Raw genomic sequence first — 16,090 nt, 5'->3', positions numbered from 1 at the left:
CCTCACATATCTTGCAGAATGCAGCACTGCATTCAAAATATCACAAACACAATTTAAAAGCAAACATTTGTCTTATGTTACAAACACCTTTGCCATAATATTCTATTTTTGAATATCTCATATACACATAGTTATTCAAAAGCTAAAGCTCTTCTTTCATGAGTACATTTCTGTACAAGACTGAAAGTAATTGGCAGAGATGTTGAAAAATTCAGTGTAAACACGAAAACAAAATTGAAACCAAACTATTGATTTTTTTACTGTAAGAATTTGTGGTTGTGAATACAGTATTACACAGTACTAAAGAAAAGAAATACATCAATGTGTCTTTGACAGAAACAATGGTTGTGTTTGAAAAAGAAAATAAAGATACTTTCGTTATATTTTTGTGTGTTACATAGAGAATTGTGTGTTGTGTTTTGCAAAAAGTGTTTTATGAAATTGAAAATTGAGTCAAAGGCCGAGAATTAGTGTACGGTTTGGTTTTGCAGATTTGGTGTGTGGTTCTGGTGTTTGAGTGTCAGGTTTTAGAAGTTGTGTGACAAATAAGGATTTTGTGTGTAAGCAGTTGAAAAAAACTGTAATCATTGTCATCATCTTTGAGGAGAGATTTTATTTAATGTTTTTGTAAACCCCAGAGAATTTACTGTTGCAGAATCATCATTGTCTATATACCTCCAGGTTAGAAAGATTGTTTTAGTGTTGAATTTGTATTATATGGTGTGTATGCGGTGAAAAATTTCATTGTAATTTTGTATTTATAATACTACAATATGTCAGTGTCACCAGGAGTGAAGTTTGATCAAATACATTTTCATAAAGGACTAGTTGTCATTAGTCTTCTAGATTATATTGAGACGGATACAGCTTGAAATCGAAAATACTAACATACTTTTTGTAAATAAAAATAGCAAATAATGGTATGTTTTGTGTTTTGGATTCTGTTTCCAGCTGCTGGTGTGCTGATTTTTGTGTTGTGTTATGTGTTTATGTTGATAAAACACGAACTTGACTGAAGCTTAAGGTTCTTAACAGTTCTCAAGAAAAAGGCCAAAGTTCTCTTCAGCAAAGACAGATAATTATTTATTATTCTTTACATAGGACTGTGACATGAACTTGCAATTTAGGTCAAATTATTGCAGGACTAAAGGAAAAAAACAAACTCTCACCTATTCAGCCTGACAGAGAGATATATTTTCAGTTAGCCTATGTAATAAAACACCCACTTCTTATATTTAACTCTGAAAACCTTTACTTTAAGAATGAAGCATTGGCTCTATCTCATAGCATTTTGCCTGTGACCTTATGATTATAGTATAAACACTTCCAAAGAACTTTGATAATAAATCCTAAAGTTATGTGTAGCCTACTTCCTTATGCACATAATGACTGTAAGGCAGGACAATACAAAGCTGCTATCATTAAACCACTTTTTTCCCCTTTGATCATAATAGCCTAACTGAATTCGCCAAAAGAGGGCATTAGAAACATTTCGGCCAACTTATTTGGGCAATAAATTGTCTGTTGAGCTGACGGACAATATAGGCTATAGACAGAAAGACAATGCTTTACTTTCCTCTCTTACCTTTTATCAGCAAAACGCAAGGTAGGTCTAAGGTATTGTAATTATGTAAGGTATTACAAACTGTAATTGTAAAGGTATTACAAATGAACTTCATTAAAGGCTTAAGACTCTACAAACAGGAATTGTTACAAGTCAGTAGTTTAAAATTGATGTTATTTATATTCACCGTTTCAGATGTATAATGCGGGCGGTCTCCTTATCTTCTCATTTGGATTTACCATGCTGAAGTTCATCTCCTGTTACAGCAATGGATTATTGTTGGTTGATCAGTGTAATGTAATTAAGATTGATATTAATCATAGTGGCCTACCACCACAAACCAGTGAAGCCCCTTTCGAGGTGGATTGGACACCGGAAGGGAACGAGACCAGTAAAGGTAGTTTCTCTCTCTCCCTAATATTATAGTTTACTGTTTTATTGGTGTAAACAAAATGGCTTTTCAGATGTGTCACTTTAAACTTTCTCATTTTACCACAGTGACGTTTTCGGCTAAATCGGATCAGTTTAAAGGTTTCATGTTGGATCTTCGTAATTGTGATGGTACATTAAGTTTGGTTACCCGGGACAGCAGACTCATCTGTGGCGTGAGTCCTGCCGCGCACCTAAACCACTACACACTTAAGCTATTCTTTACACAATCTGTTAAATGTTAGCAGCTATTAATTCATATGGATATATCATTAGGACCGTGTCATGATTCAAGCTAATAACCTATGGAAAACGTCAGTCAGTGGGTTGTGGACGCCCAAATCGGCAAGGCAATGTTTGTTCAGGTAATGTTACTATGTAGCCGACGAATTGAAACAGAATAGCATCATTATAGTAGGCTAATTTTGTAAATCTGATCTTCAATTTTCTTTTCAGAGCTGTATTTATTAAAGAATTCTTCACGTTTTGGGAAAAAGATTTCACAGTCCCGTCCACAACACCGCCGCCCACAGCTTCACCAACCTATTCACATGCACAAACTACAGGTAAGAAAAAATTACCGTACATTGTTGTAATTAAGTCTCGAAATTAATTTAAAAAAAAAAAAAAAAAAAAAACGAGTGTTCATCAGAGTGGTCCAAGATTTTAGGACTTTTGTCGCACTTGAACTTGAAATAGCTAGGCTACACAAAAAATGTATGTGTTTGTGGGAAAAAACCCCAAAAACAAATAGTAACAAAAGAGTCCCTCACTGGTCAATTTGACCAGCATGGGAATGTGAGGATTTTTTTTTAATTTGTCAAAAAAAAAAAAATCTTGGATAATCCAGAACAAATACACACACAAATGTGACCCTGGACCACAAAACCGACTAGTCATAAGGGTCAATTTTTTGAAATTGAGATTTATACATCATCTGAAAGCTGAATGAATAAGCTTTCCATTGTATGGTTTGTTAGGATAGGAAAACATTTGTTCGAGATACACTATTTGAAAATCTGGAATCTGAGGGTGCAAAAAAATCAAAATATTGAGAAAATCGCCTTTAAAGTTGTCCAAATGAAGTCCTTAGCAATGCATATCCACTCACAAAAATACATTTTTGATATATTTACGGTAGGAAATTTACAAAATATATTCATGGAACATGATCTTTACTTAATATCCAAGTGATTTTTGGCAAAACTATGAATTAGAAGTTAAAGGGCACCTATTATGCAAAAACTACTTTTACATGTTGTTTGGACATAAATGTGTGTTGCAGTGTGTGAACCCAACCACCCTACAATGATGAAATTCCACCCACTCTTTTTTTTAAATCCCCATTAAACCAAAGCAGTCTCATTAGACATGCCATTTTGATTCTCTGAGCAGTGTGACATCACACTGCTCATGCCCCGTCCACGGCCGCTGACTGACAGTCCTGCATTACCATAGTTTCTGCCCTCGGCGAGTTGTATGCTGTCCGCCATTTTCTTCCGTGCTTAAGCAGCTTTTGACAACAATGTCCCGTTAGCAATCCCGGTGTTCTGTTGTTGGGTGTAAGAGTGAACATAGGAGTCTTCATTTTCTCCCAACATCTGAGCCCTGAGGATGCAGTGGATTAATTTTTGAAGGTAATGCGCACCAAATTATACCTAATTTCACTTATGTCTAAGCAAATCATTTCATTCCAGACTGCTTTGTGAATGAGGCTCAATGCAAGGGACAATACAAAACACAGGTTTTGCTTAAAAAAAGTTGTTACTCAAGGATGGATCAGTATCAACTGTTTGTGATCCAGCTTATAGTCTCCGGAGTGACACTGGTTACGGCAGTAATGAGGTGAGAGAACGCAATTTATTACAGTTCATCTGAGTTGTTTACCGGATATAAAGCTTACCAGTTTATTAAACACCCCCGTCGAAAAAAAAAAAAACTCTGTATATATTTGTTTTCTGTTGTAACGAGTGTTTTTGTGTAATTCGATCGCTGTGTATGTTAATGCAAGGGAGAGAGCGAGTTTATGGATAAGACTTTAATGCACACTTCCTGCACTGTGTTTTATTCAGCTCTTACTGTGATTTTTTGGAGTGAAAACGGATGCTTCGTCTTTTGTGCGATGTACAATAAATTTCATAGAACTCATCAGTAAAGTTTTGGCCATCATTTGGACGGGGTCCATTACAACAGGCTTGTACTAATGGATAAAAGCAAGATGACAACATAACCGTAATTAAACAAAACTATGCCTGTTCTATCTTCATGCAGCATATTCTCTGGCTCTGTAGGCATCATTGTCTGACATTAATGACAGTTTCTGACATTTTCAGTGCTTGAGATTGTCCTGTTTGTTTGTTGCATGAGCTCTTGAAGCGCCGGCCCTTTTCTTGAAAGTGGGCCGGGAGCAGCAGCTCATTTGCATTTAAAGGGACACACACAAAAATGCAGTTTTATTGTAACATAAAAATAGCTATAAAAAATTATCTGTGGGGTATTTTGAGCTAAAACCTCACACACACACACTCTGGAAACATCAGAGACTTGTAAAAAGTGGCATAATAGGTGCCCTTTAGGTAAAAAATAATGATGTGTTCTTTAATAAAGCATTACATTTGTAGAATTTAGGGTTCCCATGCCTCAAAATCCAAGTTAACCCCTGGTTATCAATGATATTACTGGGCTGGCTTCTGAGATTTGTGCCATATTAGCATTACATAGCCTACTATGTGGAATTACATTGTTATTACATTGTTACATTGTCGTTATATTTCAGTGCATTAGGTGAGGTTAACAGTTTCATAATATTAGTGATTATCATTTCTCTATCACAAAACTCTAAAACTAGTGCTCTAGATGAATTTAGAGAGAAATTTCTCCCTTTTCTCTGATGTGTGATGCTGAACTCTAATGAGTTTCTAAAAAACTTTTTTTGTATTCTTTACATTGTTCTGAACATAGGCTGTTTCATGTGCAACAATAATTGCTCAGTGTGATTAGACCCTTTAAACGTGAACAGATTATAATTTAATTTTTTCAAACATTATGATTTAAAATGGCGATGAGTGTACTTAAAAAAAACTTTCCATCTTTTCATCTCTGTAATCGCCCCTCCCTGTTATTTTTAGAAGTTGCTATTTTATCACTGTCAAGTGATGTATCAAGTGTATTATCAAGTGATGTATTTTTAAAAAGTTGCCAGTCAAAACTAAAACTGCTGTAGGATCAATATTCTTCATTTTTTCCTGACAAACAGCAAATGGGAATGTGTGTATTACAGTATGTACAGTGTTTTCTACATTTTTAAATTGCAGTGTACAGTATTTATTATTGCTTGCAGGGGTACAGGTAAAATATATAAACCAAAACCATTAAACAGAACAGTAACAAACAGCACGTCCGAAGCACCACCAACCTCTGAAGTATGCAAACAAATCCATCTACAATCCCAACAAAATTTACAACAACATCAAATATACACTGACAGGCTACAGGTAAAATATATAAACCAAAAGCATTACATAGAACAATCAAATATAACCATAATTGCAGGGCTGGTGGTGCTTTTAGATATTCGTGTTTTTTAATGTAAAAGTACTTCCTTATGTTTCAGAGACAATTATACATTACACATTGATATAGGTTACTTCCCTGTTGAGTCAGTGTAAATACTGTTGCTCTGTGATGTTTAAACATTCCTCACAGGCACACCCACAACTCCACTGATCCCTGAAGCCAACAGTGCACAAGCTACAAGCCAAACAAAATTTACAACAACATCAAAAATAAACTCACAGGCTGCAGGTAATTGTGTTTTTTGGATACAGTATAAATATACTTGTGTTTCAGAGACTATTTTACACTAAAAACTAAGGTGCCTCAGATATCCTGTTAAGGAATTTCAGGAAAAGTTGGGAGCATGAAACTGTCCAAAATGTCTTGGTATGCTGAAGCATTAAGAGTTCCTTTCACTGGAACTAAGGGGCCAAGCCCAACCCCTGAAAAACAACCCCACACCATAACCCCCTCTCCACCAAACTTTACACTTGGCACAATGCAGTCAGGCAAGTACTGTTCTCCTGGCAACCGCCAAACCCAGACTTGTCCATCGGATTGCCAGACAGAGAAGCGTGATTCGTCACTCCAGAGAACACGTCTCCACTGCTCTAGAGTCCAGTGGTGGCGTGCTTTATACCACTGCATCCGACGCTTTGCATTGCACTTGGTGATGTAAGGCTTGGATGCAGCTGCTCGGCCATGGAAACCCATTCCATGAAGCTCTCTACACACTGTTCTTGACTCTGAAGAAAGTTGGCGACTTCTACGCACTGTGCGCCTCAGCATGCGCTGACCCCGCTCTGTGATTTTACGTGGCCTACCACTTCATGGTTGTTGTTCCCAATTGCTTCCACTTTGTTATGATACCACTAACAGTTGACCGTGGAATATTTAGTAGTGAGGAAATTTCACGAATGGACTTATTGCACAGGTGGCAACCTGTCACGGTACCACGCTTGAATTCACTGAGCTCCTGAGAGCGACCCATTCTGCAGTCTGCATGCCTAGGTGCTTGATTTTATACACCTGTGGCCATGGAAGTGATTGGAACACCTGAATTCAATGATTTGGAGGGGTGTCCCAATACTTTTGGCAATATAGTGTGTGTATATATATATATATATATATATATATATATATATATATTCTGTCATCTGCTACTTTAAATGCTTGAGCTCTTTAAAGTAGGATGGATTCTGATGTGCTGGCTGTCAGTGTTTTTATCATTCATCAGCTGGAAAATTTTTATTTTTATTTTTTATTTTTTATGAGTGCCCAATCTACCAACATTTGTTCAACTAGTGGTATTAGTTTGGGCTAGAACAGTAATTATTTTCGGAATTCTACTTGGTGCTTCTACTCTTTTAGTCTTTTGCACAATGGAATGGTTCCATGGATGTTAAAGGTTCTTTGTGGAACCACGGATGCCAATAAAGAATGTTTATTGTTAAGAATATGATGATAACACTTGTCATTTGTTTTCATTTACTTGTAGTCACACCACTATCACCTCCTCAGTGTATGCAATATCTGGTATGTAGACTATATGCATGCTGCTAAGTGATATTTTATTGTAGCAAGCATGTTTATGAATCAAGATTTCTCATGATGATTCTACAAATGTAATTAGGTTTTACAGTCATGCATGGCTTGCTTGTCCCTCGCTCATTAATTTTGCATTTTTGCCTCTTTTTGTTTCCATGAATATCATTTTCACCTATTAAATCTGCATGTTGTGGTTATTAAAATATCCATATTCGACTGTCCATGCTGTTGCTGTTTTTTACCTGTGTGTACATGATTATGTTTTTGTTTCTCTCTGTACATGTATGTCTGTTTTTATACATTTCAGAGATGTATTTTAGCACTGTTATTGTTCAGTCGACTGTGTTTTCTTGGAGGCTCTTCTCTCCTGATTTTCATTAGACCAGATTTAAAAAAAATGGTAAGTGTCTCAAAAAACGGCATAAATCACTAAATATCCTTTTAAACAGTTTTGTTTTTATGCCATTATTATAATGGGTCAGGGAGTTGTATCAAGATAAAAATCTTAATAACTGATGTCATGACATGCATTATGACCTCCATCTTAAATTCACAGTTTCATATTGATGCATACTGAATCCATAATTTAAAAATACATTCAGTATATGGCAAATAATGTATCTCTTCACAGGCCATCTTGAATGCATCTGTCCTTGAACTAGCATCCAAAACTGTTGCTGTCATCCTCGTACTAATAAAAACAATTAAAGTAAGGATTATTTTTGTACTACATTACAGTTTACTTTATGACAGACAGTATAACATTGTTTAAACTCAATATTTGTTTAAGACTGATCAAGAATGAAAAGAAGAAGCATTAAAGGAAATTGACATCTAATTTAGTTCCCATTGCTGTGTATATTTTTGTGTTAGTATGAGTGCGTGTACAAGTGTGCTGGTTTGCGGACTGTGTTTACCGCTTTGACAATGGCTGCCATGGTTTCAAGCCTGCTGCACACCATCACTGTTTTCCTTCGTTGTGGACCAAGCCATGAATTGTGAGTGTTATCTTCACATATCAGCGCCACTAGTGTCACCAATCAGAACTGCAAAAATTATAACTGTTTCCAAACAGGTTTTGTCTGCTATCCGTCAGAAAAACAGTTAGCCCCACCCCCAACTCACATCATTGGTTGATCCAGTGTTACAATGGGTTTTTACTGGTCAGGCTGTTATTTAACACTAAAAATTTCTGACTTACAGAAGGAAGTTTTGGCTCTATGCCATCATAATGGTTGACCTAATGAATACTGCAATTACAAGTAAGGTTCAGTTTTTCACATTCTTTATTAGTAAATTAAATTTTTTTTATTGTAGGTATTTTGTAAAAATGTGATATGTAGTATACGTTACTTTTTTCCGAAGTTTGGTGTAGGTGTAAATACTCATTTACTTATTACTCCAAATTTATTAAAAGCTAATTCAGATTTATCTAATTAAGATTTTAGAAGAAGTTTATAATCCTCTTCTTTCAATTTGTACTATAGCCACTGCAATATTTTTTGGAACGAGGTGCTTTGAAGAACTCTGGCTGCCAATATTAATGGGAGTTTATGTTGTTTTGGAGATCATGCTGTACCTTGGCTCAGTTTGCATTAAAAAAGTTGGAAGTAAGTATACTTGATACCAACTGATTCAAGGCACTAGTGAGATTCCCACACAAGCCTCATAAAAATACTCTGTGGACTTTTAAAGAATTCTATCTGTTATCAGTCACACCCAGACACAGTCCTCTGTACTTCCTTATGCATGACAACCCAGATTTTATTTTCACTGTCAATTATTACATTTCATCCTACATCATTTTCTAGTTTATTAACAACCATTGTTTTCATTTGTATGTCTGCAGATCAGAATCATATTCTGGAAAACAAGGTACGTGAACTTTACATCTGTCATATTTTGTATTTGTATAGCCTACATAAAGCCATTCCAGTTTCAGTCCACCTGCTTAATACACATGTATTTCACTATAAAACAAACTTTACAGTGTATAGCAATTCCACACAGATTTTATGGCACCAGACCAGATCCTTGCATACAGTAGATATAAAAACCCATTTAAAACAGCTGTTTTTTTGATGAAAAAATGAAACAAATGTAAGTCATATCAGAACTTTTGCACATTTAATGTAAAAATTACAAAATATGCAATGCAACTGAAAACCAAAGTGATGGGCAAATTCCAAATGGAAGGGAGCATCCCTATGCCCTACTCCCTTCGAACGGCAGAGCCCTTGAAGTGGGGACTTTGGAGGGAGCAGGGCTCTTGCGTGCCATTATCTTCAGCTGGGATGTTCCCATGACAACATAGCACGGAGTCCACCAACTGATTAGCTGTTCTTACGACAGAAATTTCTTATTATTGCTGTTAACATAGCTGTTGCAAATAAAGATACATTTATATATTTTTTAAAACATGTTATGTGTGTGTGTGAGTGTATTTCTCTGTTCTCAACTTTAAAATTTGCCGTCTCATCTTTGGACAATGCATTACTCAACAATTTCTAACCTATGAAACTTATTTAAACATGACAAAAATGTGTGAAATATCACAAAAAAAAACAAAAAAAAACCCAGCTTGAATTGCTGTTTGTTAACTCGAACTCTCCCGCCGCCTACCTTTAAAATGAATGAATCACAAGTATTTGCTGGTTCACATGACCATAAATAATAAAATTACTTCCTCAAAGTGACTGACCATCGTATGTACCCTTCGCTAACTGCCTTGTGGAAGGGCCCTTTGCGAAGGCATTCAGTTGTTCACTTTCGTTTGGAACACCCCTAAATGGCGTCCCCTTCTCGAAGTGCCCTTCAAGGGTGCAAAAATGCCATTTGGAAATTGCCTGATATTTCAGAGGGGGGGAAAACTGCATAAATTTGCTCTCTTTTATAATTGTGTATTTGGCTGTGATCAGAATTAACTAATCATCAAGCTCAAGCTCATGAACTTTCATAATACATCATCAGGAGCACATTTATGCAGAATTAAGTTATTTAAAGTTTTTGTTTTAATTTTCTCTGAAATGTGTCAATTTAGTTTTTAGTGACATTGTTAAATTGTAATATTTACATTAAACATGCAAAAGTTCTGATATGATTTATCTTTGTTTCATTTTTTTACATCATAAAAACCAGCTGTTTTAACCATTGGTTATATCCACTGTAACAGGTTGACTTCAACATCTTAACGCAGTAACCCAGTAAATTATAAGATCATACATTATATGGTTATATGGCAATATTAGCCTTAAATATTACACATTAAGACTCTTCTTTTTTATTTGCAGACATCCCCATGGTTGTTTATGTTTATGATCTTCACAGTATTTAATGTAATGTTGACAGCTGCACTTATGACAGGAGTGTCTTTGGTTGGAATGATGAATTGAAGGACCGTCTGCAGATTTTTTGGTTAGCGAGTTTGTTATCTTGGTACCTTTGTAGGGCTGAGCAATGTGGGTGCAACTCTTTACAGTCCTTTAAAGGAATACATGTGAATTAAAGATGGGACAATGCCTTCATCATCATTACTTTGCCTGCTTTAAATGTTTTGAGAATCCTTCCTTTTTTTCACTGATAATGTTGAACGCTAAAGCGATTGTATAACTTTAATTATCTAAACATTCATGTTAAATCCTACGTTTTCTGTTCAGTTGAGAAAAACTTTTACCTTTGAACAATAAGAGGTTAAATAATGAATTAAATTCGAGTCATATAAATAATTTTACTCTGCACAACATCCTTTAAATGCTTTTTGTTATGCTTATTGGTTTAAAATAGCAACGTATGCTTCTAGCCTTACACATTTATTACTTTTTGTTATTTGTAGATGCTTTTTGAATGTTACTGCCCAAACAACTTTTATGTAATGTTATGATGAGTGCTGATAGTTTTAAACATGTCACCACTGTGCAGCACTCTTCCAATTGAATTATATACACAAGTAAATACATCATAATGTATGTTGTATAAAGACATTCACCAGATTTTAGTATTTTGATACTAAAATATTTATGCAATTACAAATATACAAGGCTACATAGCAAAATAAACTTTTCAATAATGTGTCATACTTCCTGATGTTTCTCTCATCCCATTAACAATAAAAATGCTTGGTGAAAACCCAGTTCTGTTTTTATTTTATCTCGGCTGTCAAGTCATTAAGCGCCGCTGAAGTCCGTCTCAGATTGAAGGATCCTTGGAAGGCAGCCTTTGTTTCACAGCCTTCATTCAGCTAATTTTGAAGGATGCTTCAAGTGTATCCTTTGCGTCTTTCAATCACCCACAATCCTTTGCACACATTCTAATTCATGAAAAAGAACTGACAAAAAAAAAAAAGAAGAAAAGAGACTGCACTGAACTTGGCTGAATTCATTATGAAATATAAGACAAAAATAATGTTTTCAGAAATGTTATCTTTTGTTTTGGTGTAAATTACTTAATTCTAAACTGCCAATAATGTAAGCCACAGGGAAACCACAGATGGTTGTAATTCACTGTACAGCATTAATAGAAAGACACTTACTATAAAGATTTTTAATACAAAGTATTTTTACAAAATTAAGTTTTAATAGTATTTTCATGCCCTGACATGAGAAACCTAGAAGCCTCAAAGGACTGGTATAGGAAGGATGCAGCCTTCAGTTTGAGAAGCACCCATCTTATCCACCTTTTTCCTAGAGAGGCTGCTCACTGCAGAGCTACTATAATATTATGTCCCCGGCGCTGGACGTATATGTGGAGCTAGACAGTCGAACTACACCCTAACCCTACCAATTACTCTATCGCTCCACCCATTAGGTCCACAAAGGTGGAGCTGGACTAGGTCAAGATCCACCCATTATGTCCAGAAAGGGGAGCTCTGCAGTGAGCACCACTTGTTTATCCGTTTGAAAACAACTATGACAAAACAGAATTATCCAGAGGACAAGAAAATAAAAACTCACAATAAGAAAACAAATATAGACTGACTTTTAATTATTATAATCTTATTCAAGCAAATAAATGAACCCAGACTACATATTGATTGGTAAAAAGAGTTTAGTTTACAATTCAGAGCTTAACTTCAAAAATCAGTGCAAAACTTCAGTTATTACCACACCTGGCCTTGAGAAGAAATGTACAACTGTAAGTCAAATGCTGTTGCATTATTATTATTATGATCAAGTGGCTGCCTTCACACACATATTATTTAAGAAAACAAAACCAAAATGGAGTCAAATACAAAACCATTTGTATAAAACATTTATAAAGAAACATTTCTTAAAAACCTCTTTGGAATAAACATCCTCTATGTACATTTATATGGTCTTTGGACTCAAAACTCTACAAAATTACATATCCAGCCCAATACAGTGATTCAATCTTATGATTTTCTGTAAAGGTTAGTCCCTACATCCCTGCTGTTCAATTTTCTCCTCTGTAACCACTGGCAGGATGACGTGAGAAATTCTGCTCCACAATCCACTCAGTTTATCCACGTCCATTTGATTAAACTTAGCAGATATATGTGAGGAGACAAACTTCTGTTTTATATGGTCATGTACCATGTCCTCCACTACACTCAGATTGGCCGATGTGTCTATTTCATTCACCGAAAGCATCACAGTGAAGACAATGAAAACCTTTTTGTAAGCTGCATTCTCGTGGTCACAGTAACGATAGAATATGAGAGTAGATCCAGGAGGGAGCTCCTCAAAACGGTGCACAACAGCTGCAGGTTTATCACCTTTAAACGCTTCATTCAGCGCTTCATCAATCTCCAGCTTGACCTGATCACTGTCTTTTGCTCTTTTGGTGGTCCCGTCGATTTCTAAGATTGAAGCGTTATGGAACGTGGAGTACTCTGTGGCTAAGCCTCGAGCAAGGCAGCCCAATGTCTTTTCAGCCTGAAGGCCAGCAGTCAGAATTATACTGACCGGTTCAGTGGGGTTGACCATGTTCAGGTGGCGCTTAAGATGTTTCCCACTCCTCTTCCAGATCTCTGAACGCTGACTGGGGAAAAGGTCCTTTAAAGCAGTTAATTCCAGATCAAATTTCTCCTTTGTTTCAGAATGGGACCTGTCAGTTTGAGGCAAATTTGACCATAGAAATATCTTATAGGCCAAAAAGCCCAAAGCAATCAGCAATCCTGTCAGTATCAGAGACCACAGAAGAATCTTGCACATGTACCACAACCAGCCTAGAAAAACATGCATAACAAAGCATAGTGAATGTGAGACAAATCTGCTTGTTTAAACTAGGTGAAAGATGAAAGCAACAAAAAATACCTTGAGAGGAAGAGACTGGTCTTGCTTTTGAGATGACTGGTTTCTGCAAATTCTTCAGTTCTTGAAGACAAAGCAGAAGAATTATGATCTACAAATTCTTAAATATTATCCATTTTTCTTTATTGGCTATTTTTCTTAATAGACTAAATTTTGAATGTAAAATTATTATTACAAATCTTTTTTTCAAGTAATAAAATATGAGAAAAGTGAGCGACAAATGCAAAAAGATATTTTTTACCTGTGTTTTTGTGATGAGCGGTTTGAAGCATGATGGGTTGTTTAATTGTTGGGTAGACAGTGATCATTGGGGGTTTAGATTGGTATCTGCTCCAGTTCCCAGGACAAGGGGCATCTAGTGATGGGATATAAACTTTGATCAACTAAAATTCATGAAAATTTGTAACATACAGTAAGAACGTTATTAAGCAACATAATGTGCACTTTTAACAGGGAAAATATATAATTACAATACAATTTACAAACTTTTGTCTTTCTCCGTTATGCGATTCTGATATTTCGGGGTATTCTTATTTCTCATTCTTAAAAGCTCTTGATGGTTGTGGTACAGCGGTGGTACAGCACCCAAACTAGAGGGATCTGCAATGAAAACGATCCTTGTGAGTAAAATCAACTACATATCTGCATTTCAATGCAAATGAGTTGTGCATTATTTGACAACTGAAAGGTAATTTAATGAATAATAACAAACCTCCAGACGTTGTGTTTGGTCTGTAATTTTCTGTTTGGGTTTTGGGTCTGGGTATCTTATCCACAGGTGTTAGACGAATGGACAGATTTTCTCCCCATGCATGGGCAGGATGCTTTTCTACTGTCCCAGACTGGGCTGAGGAATCCACTGAAGGAATATAGCACAACCTGTTTAATATTATTTGACCTAACACTTAATGCTTGTTTCTCAAATAGCATCTTACCTTTCAAACTGGGCTCATGGTCCTGCTCATCCTTCTCATCGGAGCTCATATCTTGATCCTGGTCTTCATCATCACGCATCTCCACATCTTCGTCATCTGTGTGTTTAAATCCATCACCTCTCTCATCTGTATCACTTGCTTTCTCTGTCTCTCCACGCTTTTGTATCTTAACAGGGGTTTCTGTGTTGGATTAATAAAAATGAGTACACACATAACATAAGCGTAACAAATATGAGAAACAAAATGAAAGACGACAATTTGACATACCATCATCATCCCCCTTCTCGTGGTTCTTGGACTCCTTGGATCCATTGACAGCTCTGGATGCCCCATCATCTTCCCTCATTTGACGGGTTCTTTTTAGTGAGGGTCTGAGAAGATCTAAGATAGATGATGAACCGAGAAATTATCTTACAGAAATATACCAACAAGCGACAAGTTTTTTTGTTAAGTACTTTGCTTGTGCATCAACGAATCAAGTAAACAGAGACGTATCAACAATAGTTGTGATCTTTAATAATAGCCTTATAAGAAATGTTTTATCAAAAAGTTAATTTTACACTAAACGACTTGTTGAGAACATAAGTATATATAAATGAACAATGTGTACATTTTTTTCCTGTGTTACTTGCACTTAGATATTTTTTTTTGTCATACCATCATCAACCCCCTTCTCGTGGCTCTTGGACTTCCTGGATCCTTTGACAGCTTTGGATGCCCCATCATCTTCCCGGGTTTTTTTTGATGGGAGTGTGGGTATAGCATCAGCACTGTATAAAGCTAAGATAGATGATGAACCGAGAAATTATCTTACAGAAATATACCAACAAACAAGTTTTTTGTTAAGTACCTTGCTTGTGCATCAGCGGAAACTGACAGTGAAAACAACCGATTTTGACGCGATCTTTATCAAGTAAACAGAGGCATATCAACTGTACGTTGTGATCTTTGATAACAGCCTTATAAGAAATTTTTACAAAATGTTAATTTTACACTAAACGACTTGTTGAGAATATATGTTAAAATAATGAAACTATTAGCTATTTAGCTTGTATGCTCAAGCTAACCAGTGGATATTTTAACAATTTAGCCTAGTTAGCGAATCCCAACTATTTAATTCTATATAACTTATGTTTTACATAAAGAGAGAAAGAGTAACTTTGGAATAACACTTTTGCTCCATTTTATTAAGAGCATGCGTGATACACAAACGTATGAGAATCTGAAATCACATGGCAAAGCTTTACGTTATCATAAAAACCGTTATAATAAACTTGATGTACGGAGACACTGACCTTGAAATAATTTGTTTAGCATTTTATTGATAATAATAAATACTGTAAAGACAGACGGATGAGCCCAGAATCTAAACTCAAACAGCAAGGTTTACGCTAAGAAACGTTGTTAACAGCTTTATATTGAGGATGAAACCCCTAACAAAAAAAATATTCGCCGTGCATTACAGTTTCGTTCTTTTGGCAAAAGTAGGTAGTAGCATTTGGCAGGTAAGTAGCATTTGGTTCAGTTGACATTTCTGTAGTATATTAAGTCACGTTAAGAGTTTTATGAAGTCAAACCTGTCTTAGGTGCCTGTCTGGCGCTTCTCCTCCTCGTTGTAAATCCATCTCCTTTAGAATCACCCGAATCCATTTGTTTTTTATCACGCAATTTCTTGGCAAACTTTTTTTTTTCTTTCTATGCAGCTGAAACCGGAAAGCGGAACATTAATGGTGGTCTTCGTCGGAGCGACTTCAGCGGAACACAACTTCACTGCCGGAAATAGTTCACAA

The 16,090-nt window shown here is 35.9% G+C and overlaps 2 protein-coding genes across 3 annotated transcripts; one reads left to right on the top strand and one right to left on the bottom strand.

Moving 5' to 3' along the window:
* Positions 1–1,413: 1,413 nt before the first annotated feature.
* LOC127517566 (uncharacterized) lies at positions 1,414–11,225 on the top strand. 2 transcript variants are annotated; one of them, XM_051903401.1, is made up of 14 exons: positions 1,414–1,606; positions 1,760–1,961; positions 2,063–2,169; positions 2,270–2,358; positions 2,450–2,559; positions 5,699–5,797; positions 7,047–7,084; positions 7,404–7,496; positions 7,728–7,805; positions 7,970–8,094; positions 8,300–8,358; positions 8,584–8,706; positions 8,946–8,971; positions 10,387–11,225. In XM_051903401.1, the coding sequence occupies exons 2-14, from the start codon at positions 1,760–1,762 to the stop codon at positions 10,486–10,488; spliced, it is 1,251 nt and encodes a 416-aa protein (XP_051759361.1). In that variant the 5' UTR covers positions 1,414–1,606; the 3' UTR covers positions 10,489–11,225. The 2 variants fall into 2 exon arrangements, with proteins under 2 accessions (XP_051759361.1, XP_051759362.1); XM_051903402.1 differs by lacking the exon at positions 5,699–5,797.
* An 834-nt stretch (positions 11,226–12,059) lies between these two features.
* Positions 12,060–16,064, bottom strand: si:dkeyp-82a1.6 (torsin-1A-interacting protein 2). Its single transcript, XM_051903396.1, has 9 exons — positions 15,878–16,064; positions 14,958–15,080; positions 14,568–14,681; positions 14,301–14,480; positions 14,078–14,224; positions 13,852–13,965; positions 13,607–13,720; positions 13,369–13,428; positions 12,060–13,280 (listed from the first exon to the last, which is right to left on the bottom strand). The coding sequence occupies exons 1-9, from the start codon at positions 15,948–15,950 to the stop codon at positions 12,484–12,486; spliced, it is 1,722 nt and encodes a 573-aa protein (XP_051759356.1). The 5' UTR covers positions 15,951–16,064; the 3' UTR covers positions 12,060–12,483.
* Between the last annotated feature and the right edge of the window lie 26 nt (positions 16,065–16,090).

This window comes from Ctenopharyngodon idella, chromosome 8 (assembly GCF_019924925.1).
Source record: "Ctenopharyngodon idella isolate HZGC_01 chromosome 8, HZGC01, whole genome shotgun sequence".
In the NCBI taxonomy this organism is placed as follows: Eukaryota; Metazoa; Chordata; class Actinopteri; order Cypriniformes; family Xenocyprididae; genus Ctenopharyngodon; species Ctenopharyngodon idella.
This window is presented reverse-complemented; position numbering and strand designations above follow the sequence as displayed.

Bases quoted from the DNA above. Each gene is read 5' to 3' on its own strand.
- LOC127517566 (XM_051903401.1), top strand. From the start codon at position 1,760: ATGTATAATGCGGGCGGTCTCCTTATCTTCTCATTTGGATTTACCATG. The intron at 5,798-7,046 runs GTAATTGTGTTT...ATTTACTTGTAG, and splicing joins AATAAACTCACAGGCTGCAG to TCACACCACTATCACCTCCT. The intron at 8,707-8,945 runs GTAAGTATACTT...GTATGTCTGCAG, and splicing joins TTGCATTAAAAAAGTTGGAA to ATCAGAATCATATTCTGGAA.
- si:dkeyp-82a1.6 (XM_051903396.1), bottom strand. From the start codon at position 15,950: ATGGATTCGGGTGATTCTAAAGGAGATGGATTTACAACGAGGAGGAGA. The intron at 14,682-14,957 runs GTATGACAAAAA...CATCTATCTTAG, and splicing joins CGAGAAGGGGGTTGATGATG to ATCTTCTCAGACCCTCACTA. The intron at 13,429-13,606 runs GTAAAAAATATC...TTTGTCTTCAAG, and splicing joins CGCTCATCACAAAAACACAG to AACTGAAGAATTTGCAGAAA.